General features: G+C 42.3%; 2 protein-coding genes across 2 annotated transcripts; one reads left to right on the plus strand and one right to left on the minus strand.

The window, feature by feature from the left end:
* The first annotated feature begins 1,658 nt into the window (after positions 1-1,658).
* Positions 1,659-6,509, plus strand: zbtb24 (zinc finger and BTB domain containing 24). The gene is made up of 7 exons (XM_068721674.1): positions 1,659-1,679; positions 2,897-3,750; positions 3,880-4,047; positions 4,365-4,448; positions 4,540-4,623; positions 4,710-4,791; positions 5,240-6,509. The coding sequence occupies exons 2-7, from the start codon at positions 2,925-2,927 to the stop codon at positions 6,102-6,104; spliced, it is 2,109 nt and encodes a 702-aa protein (XP_068577775.1). The 5' UTR covers positions 1,659-1,679; positions 2,897-2,924; the 3' UTR covers positions 6,105-6,509.
* Positions 6,510-7,240: 731 nt separating this feature from the next.
* On the minus strand, positions 7,241-9,647 carry LOC137880379 (E3 SUMO-protein ligase ZBED1-like). The gene is made up of 2 exons (XM_068721715.1): positions 8,541-9,647; positions 7,241-8,403 (listed from the first exon to the last, which is right to left on the minus strand). Exons 1-2 carry the CDS (start codon positions 9,614-9,616, stop codon positions 7,737-7,739), a joined length of 1,743 nt encoding a protein of 580 aa, XP_068577816.1. The 5' UTR covers positions 9,617-9,647; the 3' UTR covers positions 7,241-7,736.
* Between the last annotated feature and the right edge of the window lie 5 nt (positions 9,648-9,652).

The raw sequence follows: 9,652 nt of genomic DNA on the forward strand, positions 1-9,652 counted from the left end.
TGTGCCGTGTTGCATCTTAATGTTCTCTTAACCAGTAACGTATATACTGATATTTACAAATCTGAACAAATTTCTCAAAAGTCAGCTTTCTACAATATAAAAACTATTAAAATACACGAAAATCACTCTCTTTAATATGGGTTGCAAAAATCGAGGAGAGGCCTACAAATAGGCTTAGGGCTTAACGGGTTAAATACATTAATGATATTCTCCTCTCCACTCTCTCTAAGACCTTTTTTCAAAACTTCTCTCTCTGACTCGTACAGTTATACTATATAATATATGTTATATATATTATATACATTACCTCTGACATGACAATAAAACATGGTCCACAGTTTCTTCTTCTTCACAAAATTCACATTTTCCATTATTATGCTTTCCAATAACATAGAGGGAACTGTTAAAACCAGTATGGCCATTCCTTAGTCTTGTCATAATCGTCTCCTCTTTCCTAGTTCGTCCACTAGATCCTGCACTCCCAACCAATGGTTTATTTTAACAGATATCTTCCTTTACTCCCTTTATTCCATTAGTTCTGACGTATCTTCTTGATTTGTCCCTTAATCACCACTTTAGCTTCTGACTTACTTATATTTACATGAACATTATGTCTTCCACTCTTCAAAGCCCCTTTTTGCTGCTTTATCCGCCTGCTCCTTCCAACATGGACCCACACTAAACTAACACACTCCCTCATTTGATGGATTCTGAATAGTGATTGTAATATTTCAAAATCCTCTCTGCTTCTGGAGGAGCAACATGTCAAACTCGTTAGCACCGCACATGAGTCTGATGCAATTACCACTCTCTCTGGCCTGACTCCTCTACCCACTGTAATGCAATAACTATGTCCATCATCTCACATGTAAACACAGATCGCTGAGTCTTTTCCTACACTGCAAATGGAATTCTGGGATTACTGCTGCTGTTCTACCAGTTTTAGGGTCTTTAGATCCATCTGTATAAATCTGTATTTAATTGTGGTGACTGATGTATGACTTGAAGATCTGACAGTTTCCCCCACATTCATCACTCATCAGTTCAAGGAGGCCGAGATCAATTTCAGGCTGTGGCAGTAACCAAGGAGGAACAACTGGCAGAACCACAGTTGGAGAACAACTCCTATCCAGTAAACCTAACTCACTAGCCTTCTTCTTCACAACCCAACCAAAGCTCTTTGTTGGCCTGTTTTCATGTTCCCAGCATGGCTCAATTGCACTTATTGTTGAATGGTTGTTGTCCTTGTAAACTGACCCAATATGTCATCATGATCTGTATTCTTCTCAACTCCAATGGCATTTCCCCCAATTCTACCTGCAATGCCGGCACAGATGTGGTTTTAAAGACTTAAAGGACGTGCAGATCCTAAAGAATGTCTCCTCAGAGACGACCCCTATTATTTACATGAAGAAAAAAAGTCCACTGAAGAAAAATTGCCCGTTTGTTCAGATGATTTCTTCCAACTAGCTGCGTGTTGACGTTTTAAACGAACAACCTAAAGAAAACGATCGAGAGATGCTGCTTTCATGATGCTGGTAACAGATGATCTGTAAAACAGGTGCCGTATTGCGGTTTAGTTTACATAGAGGAGCGCGTTTGAGCCGCATCTCGTCTCGTCAGAAACGCAACTCTCGCGATAAGTCGGTTACATTCACCCTCTCCGGCCGAAGTAGAAGGTAAGGTCCTAAAAGCTCACTACTATGTTGAGTTACGCCGCGTTTCGTGCGCTTAAGCTGCTTGGATCCTGTCACAAACACAAAGGTTCTTAGTGTAACACACTACTTCAGGCTCAAACTTTGTCATTTCTGCAGGCTTTGTCCTGTTTTCTGGCTAGCAGCGGATGCATTGTTTGGGACGATGCAAGTTAGCTCGCTTGCTAACCCTGAAGTAGTTCACATCCCTGCAGGGTTTATCTGCAGTTATGAGACCAAACACTAGTAAACTGTGTATGGATGTGGTAACGTTAGTGCACAATACTTGTAGAGTACCGTGCACTAAGTTGTGAAAGGTATAGTCATGTGAATGTTTGCTAGCCTAATTGATCGGTCAGCATTTTATAATTTTGGTAATCAATGAATCATTTGTCATTTATTAGTAAACAACAATTAAAAACACTCTGTACCCAGCTTTTGGAAATGTAAGGGTTTCCTTTTCTAACATACTTTATTAATTTGTCTTCAGTTCAGATAAGCAATATTAATTATCACCTTTTGTTTATAAAATTTGCATTTGTATCGATGGCGTTCATAGACTACAGTGTTTTCATTATTAATGAATCTGTTGGTTATTTTTTTAAATTGTTAAAAATGTCCATCACAATTTCCCATCTCTGGTATTTTACTACCAAAAGTCCAAAACCAAAATATATTCACTTTACAATGATACGAAACACAAGAACGCAGATAGTCTTTCATATAAATGAATTAAAATGATAGATTTGTTGATGATTAATTTTCTGTTGACCGACCAACCCATTAATCCACAGCACTAAACTACAGCAGTGATCGTTAGTTCCAGCCTTAAAACATTATTTACTTATACTGTTTCCACACCTTTTCTTTTAAATGTCATTAATTCAGTAGCGCCGAGATCAAAAAGTGGCCGATGGTATGTCACTGTGTTCAGCAGTATATACCTAGATATAGATATATAAATCTCAACGGCATTTACCACTGATATGAACTTTCAAGTGGCACCTGCCTTCAGGAAACGGTATATGCTGTTGGTAAAGGAGTATCGGCCACTTCTCGATCTTGCCGTCACTCCAGTGATTAGGCAGTGAAAATTGTAAATTGAAATGCACACTTGTGGAGAGAATATTGTACATGTTTCTTTCTCTGTCATATGCACCGTAACCTTGTTTTAATAGAGACTTTCCTTTCATTGCCTGCAGGAACAGAAGTGATTGTTTCGAGGAGAAGATGTCCCAGAAAGCAGCAGACAGGACCTCCTCACCCATGGCCCTGCATTCAGATTCACATAAGCAGAGCATCCTGAGCAAATTTGACAAGCTCAGGAAAAGGGACCTACTGTGCGACATCACTCTTGTCGTGGAAGACGTGCACTACAAGGCGCACAAAGCCCTGCTGGCAGCAAGCAGCGAGTACTTTTCCCTCATGTTCACGGCAGAAGATCAGATCAGTCAGTCGACCTACCAGCTGGATGGTATGGCAGCCAAGATGTTTGCAGCGGTGCTGGATTTCATCTACAGCGCCCAGGTGTCCGTGGAGGAGAGCGCCACAGAGCAGCTTCTGGCCACGGCTCGTCTTATGGAGGTCCACGACCTCGTGAAGGTGCTCACTCAACTCTCGCGCTCTACTGCAGAGGGTAGAAGTGAGGAGGCAAAGGTGGACATAGCCGTGGCTCCAGATCTGTCGAAATGCAAAAGAGGACGACCAAAGAAAAATGTGCTTGTGACAGAGTTGGAGGACGGAAGTGTGACAGGTGAGAGCTCAGAGGAGAGACTGGCTGGAAATATGGACCGTGGTGATGTAGTTACAGAGTCGTGTACTAAAAATGATGCAGATTGCAACACAGCAGCCGACCAGAGCCGCAAGAGCAAACGCAAAATCAGGCCACCGGTGAAATACAAGAGCTACAACGTGAGCAGCGACACAGCAAGAGGGGAAGAGCCTGGGAAGAGAGGCAGGAAAAGGAAATACCCCAACACAGAGCCCCGGTGTGACGACTGTGGCAAAGGGTTGAAAAACCACCTCTTTTTAAAGATTCACCAGAGGACTCATACAGGTAATCTTATGGCACAGGACTGAAGACTTTTAAGAAACATGCTCAATTAGGACTGACTATGGTTTAATTAACTCACAGCGATCAAATTAACCTCAGTGTTGCTACTTTATTTCATGATTGTTTCCCCAGGAGAGAAGCCTTTTCGGTGCCTGGTGTGTGGAAAGGGTTTTAACCAGAAGCACACTCTGCTGATTCACCAGCGCATGCACACAGGAGAAAAACCGTTCGTCTGCACCGTCTGCTCCAAAGCGCTGTCCACCAAACACGCCCTCCGAGAGCACATGAACCTCCATGAAGGTATCCGATCAAAGTGTAAAGTTAGTGCTTCATTTGCTATTCTTTGGATTTCACCTTATGTACTCTATATTGTTTTCTCATGAGTATCCTTTCACCATGTTAAATTTATCATAAATCTACATAAAAATCCTGTTTTAAGCTAGAAAATTACAGTAAGTTTGTGATTTAGTGAAATATATTTGGTCAACATTTTCAGAAATCGAATTAATATTGGAATTGTTTAATTTATTCCTATTAAACACCAAATACAATAGTCTGTCAGTGCTTTGTTCTCTACTGCTCTGCTGTAAATGATTCCTCTTTACCTGCATCCTTAGGAGGCAAATCCTTTAGCTGTGATAAATGTGGGAAGACCTTCACTCAGAAGAGGCAACTTAAAAGCCATTACCGAGTTCATACAGGTGAGAATCACTTCAACACACGCAGGTTCATTTTAAAATAGTCACTCTAACAGCAGAATACTGTATTCTTTGTTCCTGTTTTTCATTAAAGGCAAATCTTTACCAGAATGTGCTCAGTGTCATCACAAGTTCATGGACACGGCTCAGCTGAAAAAGCACCTGAGAACTCATACAGGTAATGTCAGACAAGCTATTGAAACGGTACAGTTCTGTGAAACTAATATGTGGAAGCACTTGATGACATCAATGATATCCTCACAGGTGAGAAGCCTTTCACCTGTGAGATTTGTGGGAAGTGTTTCACAGCCAAGAGCACTCTGCAGACTCATATCAGAATTCACAGGTGAGAAGTATATTTTATTTTCTTATATTTAAAGAGCTTTAATTGATTCATAGTGTGGCATTCACTCAACAACAGAGGAAGAAGTATTCAGATCCTTTATTTAAGTAAAATCACCAGTACAACAAAATACTCCATTACAAGTAAACTATATTGTGTTCAAATTCCTATTTAAGTAAAAGTACATATGTATTATCAGCAAAACGTAATTAAAGTATCAAAAAAGTAAAGATATTTGTAATCTGCCTGAGCAGTTTAGAGGGAAAATGTATCTTTGGGGAAAATGCTAACAATTCATAGACATCTGAAACTTCTCGAGGTACAACTTGACACTTTTTTTTGTAAGAGGTCACAAACCGAAAAGTGAACAACTGGTTCAATCTAAAATGTCAAATATAGCAGCTTTAACATGGTAAACAAACGTGATTCAAATCAAAATGTCCTTTTTCAGAGGAGAGAAGCCGTACGACTGTAACATCTGCGACAAATCGTTCTCAGACCCCAGCGCGAGACGACGACACGTCGCCTCTCACTCGGGGAAGAAGCCCTTCACTTGCTCCTTCTGCAGCCTCTCGTTTACGCGCCTGGACAATCTGAAAACACACACCAAATCACACAACAAGGAACGAGCCGCGACAGCCGACGCATCATCAGACGCAGCGCCGCCGCCAGAGGAAGTGCGTAGCATCCTGCAGCTGCAGCAGTACCAGCTGCCCTCCAGCTCTGAACAGGAGATCCAGCTGGTGGTGACGGGAGACGTGGACAACATTAACTTTGTGCCGGGTCAGAACCAGGAGATCAGCATCATCGCCACAGAGGGGGACACGGCAGACTCGGCCCACCCCAGACTCACCCTCCTTGCCCAGTCGTCACACCAGAACGTGGCTCTGGTCACTCAGGGCGGTGTGGTGGACCAGAGCCCTCACATTCACACTCTCAGTATGCTGGAGGGCCAGGTGACGCACCAGCCTGAGCAGATGCACGTCATCACCCTAAGTAAAGAGGCAATGGAGCACCTGCAGGCCCACCACGGTCCCCCGCAGCCCCTTCAGATGGCGCAGCGACCCGTCCAGCAGCTGCAGTTGGTGCACCAGCCGATCCAGCACCTGGCTGTCGCTCAGGACGCCCAGCAGGGGCCGGTGAGCAGGGAGCAGCACAGCCAGGCCATTCACATCAGCAGCCAGAGCAGCCAGCCCATCTCCATCAGCCAGACCAATGAGCAGATCTCCAGCCACCACATCCAGGGACAGACATTTCAGATCCAGGCCGGGACCGTCTCCTACCTGTACACCACCGGGCTGCCGCAGGAGAGCTGAGTGTGGGCCAAAGCCAGATGGATAATGCTGCTGCCTTACATTATTAATGAAGTAATGGACGAAATAAATGCAAATTCTATTTATTTATATTTTCTGTCAACCATTTGCCAAAGCATACCATCATTTCTTTTTTTCTTCTTGTCGGCACACAGAGACTTTGTTTTACTAGTTGGGAAAATGTCAACTCAATACAATGGACTGGCTCAATAGTGTTTATTTGAGACATTGTATTAAGATGATTGTATCATTACTCAATCTTACATGAAGACAAAGTGTGATATGAAACTGAAATATGGTTCAACACAGTAACGGTGCTTCACTGTGTTTTGAGGGGAAGACGCATGTATAGTATGACTGTGGTGGATGACATTCTTAAATATAATGGATAATAAAATGCCTTGTTAAATGACAAATGATTGTCATTATATATTAGCTTTGAAAATAACAAATGTGACTTGGTTCACACAGCTGTGAACATGTCGGTACGTGTGCGGTCGCATCATAATTGCGTGACAAAGTGGAGTCGGACTCTTTGAGCACCGCGGTTGTCTTTTCCAAAATCCTTATGAAGTCACCTTCACATCTTTCCTTGACCTCATGACATTTTCCATCGAGGTCAAGGAAAAGTGGTTTCTGAAAAGACCGTAGGTCATTTTTTTACTTTTCCACCATAGCTAGATTTTTTTATGATATATACTATGACTATTTTATCTTTTTTTATTTTTTTAAGGCATACTATAATGTGCCTTATGACTCTTTTCAGCATGCTGTGACTTTTTTTCAACTTGGGTTATTCTTTTTTTTTTTTAATGAATTTCATCCATATACTATACCATGACATTTTTCCACATACTATGCTATAACTTTTTTCGACATGCTTTACTTTGACTTTTTCAAGATACTATACTATGAATTTTTTTTAGGACTTGCTATACTATTACTTTTTTACGAATAGTTTGACGTGCTATACTATTACATGTTTGACATACTATACTATGCCTTTTATTGCTTTTTTATGACTTTTGTAGTGCAATGATTCAAATTTTTACTTGCGATTAATCGCGTTATGCGCAAAATTCAATGAATTCAAAAGTAGTGTATTGCGCAAGTACTGCTATATGAACAAAAGTACAACATTTGGTTTGCAAACATTTTAATTAAACAAATATGGTGCTTTTTAACAGTATTCCCTTTACACAGTAGCAGCTCAAAGATTTATTGTAAATCTCAACTTAAACAATGTAGTCGAATATAAAACCAAAGCTATTTGCCACTGCCAGGGCATTAACGTTTGATCTAGTTTGTTATAGAAAAACAACTCGGCACCTTCCGAGCAACAACAAGTTAACATTTATAAATCCGTTTTCTTTTTTTTCTGAACAGGTAGATAAAAGAAAAAGTCTATGTTCAGTAGCAAATGTCTCTGTTGAGGTGAAGTGGTCGAGCACAAAAAGAAAGTACACAGCTGGGATCTACTGTGCAGGGGACTTTTTAGTCTGAAGTCCATGTTTGTACTGGATTTCCTTTGGAGAATCTCAGTCAAAAAAAACAACACATTCAGTCATGCAGGTTAAGTAGTTACATAATGACAAAATTAACTGCATTCATCCATTCCTCCGACTTTACATTTTCTTACTCCTCTGCACCGAGCCAGTTGCTAAGACACACAAGGTCATTTACATTTTCAGATGATAAAGAAACTCTCTTCTTCTGTACAATATGACCAGCAAGAGAAAACAACCTTTCACAGGGTACGGATGTTGCAGGTGTGGTCAAGTACTGCTGTGCAATGGAGGCCAGCCTGCTGTGTGAGCCTGCATGTTTGGACCACCACTCTAACGGACAGGCCTCTGTACTGATGGTGGGCTCCGATCTGTATCGACGCACACTGTTCTCAACTGAGTCTTCCTCCTGTTCAGAATCAGACTCTGATGAAGCAGCCAATAGGGCTAACTTCTTCTTTGGTGGCTCAGATGTCGTTGCTTCCACAGGTTGCTCTGCAACAACCCTCTGTTCCTTGAGTAAGTTGGTGACTGAGGCCCACACCTCAGCCCTCTCAGCTCTGGGTATACACTTGAGGTGCTTGAACCTCGGGTCCAGTGCGGTAGCAATCTTCAGATATGCAATGTTGGCATTTTCCTTGCGTGTCTCCAGGTCTGTTCTGAATGTAGACTTGAATTTGACCACGTAGGCAGGGTCATCATCTGAGCTCTCCATCACCCGAGAGAGATGGCAAAAAGCAGGCAGAACCACAGAGCATGAAACATACTTTTCTCCTCCCAGAAGTTCAGTCGCAAACCTGCAACAGAAAAAAAAAAATCAAACCCATTTCAGTCAAAATGTATTGCATTCACTTACTTACATACACAGATATTCATGCTATATTTACACACACACTCAGACAGGACAGTGAGAAATATATGACCTAAAATATACCTGCAGTGCTCCAGTAGCGTTTCCAACCTCTGCAGTTCGTCCATTTCAGCTGTAGTTGGCATGGCAATCTTGGTGTTGTGTGTGGTGAGGACATCCCTCAGTGGCTGTTCGTTTCTGCGGACGCTTTTTATCATGTCCAGAGTCGAATTCCATCTGGTTGGAATGTCTTGTATAAGCGACTCTTCCTTTTGTCCATGTTCAATTTGTTGATGTTCTAATTCTGCAGCACTTGCTGGACTGTGTTTAAAGTGGCCCACGACTTTTCTGCATTTGGCCAGGACGTCGTCAAACGCACTATTCTGCAGAGACACCGTAACCGAACGCTGGAGACTGTGCGCGACGCAGGGGTCGTGTTCAAAAGGCAGATGTCTCGCAGCAGCGATCATATTTATTGCACTATCTGTGCTCAGTGAAACATTCCACTGCTGTGCAACATGAATAAAATGTTCCGCGCACGTTTCAGCAAAATGTCTGTCTTCTGTTTGCATTACAGTCAGAGCATGTGAATGCAGCTCCCACTGTTCATCAATATAATGCACTGTAACTCCGAGGTAGTTCTGGTTACCCAGCGATGTCCAGTAGTCTCCAGTGAGAGCAACAGTTGGTGCACGTTGTAACGCCGTCGCTTTTGTAGTCCTCTCCTTTTCATACAACTCGTGTATTCTTCTTGTGATGGTGCGTCTCGAGGGAGGCTCATACGTGTCGTCATTCGTTGCGATCCTAAGAACGTTCCTCAGACCGACATCTTCCACAACACTAGCCGGCCTGCAGTTTGTAGCTATCCACTTCGCTATGGCATTTGTTAGCTTGTCTTGCTTTTGTCTATCTATACTTCTCCCACACGCTGCATCCAACGTGGTCTGCCGAAGCCCCCCTCCACAGTTTGTTTGGGAGGGTGATTTGCTGGCATCCACGGTGTGTATTGCATTTAAGTGATACTTCAGACTCGAAGTACTCCGGTGATAAGAAAATTCAACTTTGCAGTGGATACAAATAGCTTTGGTTCTATCAACTCCGCCGTCTGGAAGAGATTTAAAATGAAAATGTCCATGTAAGAGTTCGGTACCTTTCACCATTTTTCTGTCCCCGCCAGTTATTTTCTGTTCCCGGTT

Source organism: Cebidichthys violaceus, unplaced genomic scaffold (genome assembly GCF_023349555.1).
Source record: "Cebidichthys violaceus isolate CVI_PGR_0920_01 unplaced genomic scaffold, fCebVio1.0.p SCAF_28, whole genome shotgun sequence".
In the NCBI taxonomy this organism is placed as follows: domain Eukaryota; kingdom Metazoa; phylum Chordata; class Actinopteri; order Perciformes; family Stichaeidae; genus Cebidichthys; species Cebidichthys violaceus.

Coding starts and splice junctions, on each gene's coding strand:
- zbtb24 (XM_068721674.1), top strand. CDS start 2,925: ATGTCCCAGAAAGCAGCAGACAGGACCTCCTCACCCATGGCCCTGCAT. Junction 4,449..4,539: donor CCATTACCGAGTTCATACAG/GTGAGAATCACT, acceptor TTTTCATTAAAG/GCAAATCTTTACCAGAATGT. Junction 4,792..5,239: donor ACTCATATCAGAATTCACAG/GTGAGAAGTATA, acceptor GTCCTTTTTCAG/AGGAGAGAAGCCGTACGACT.
- LOC137880379 (XM_068721715.1), bottom strand. CDS start 9,616: ATGGTGAAAGGTACCGAACTCTTACATGGACATTTTCATTTTAAATCT. Junction 8,404..8,540: donor ACGCTACTGGAGCACTGCAG/GTATATTTTAGG, acceptor TTTCTGTTGCAG/GTTTGCGACTGAACTTCTGG.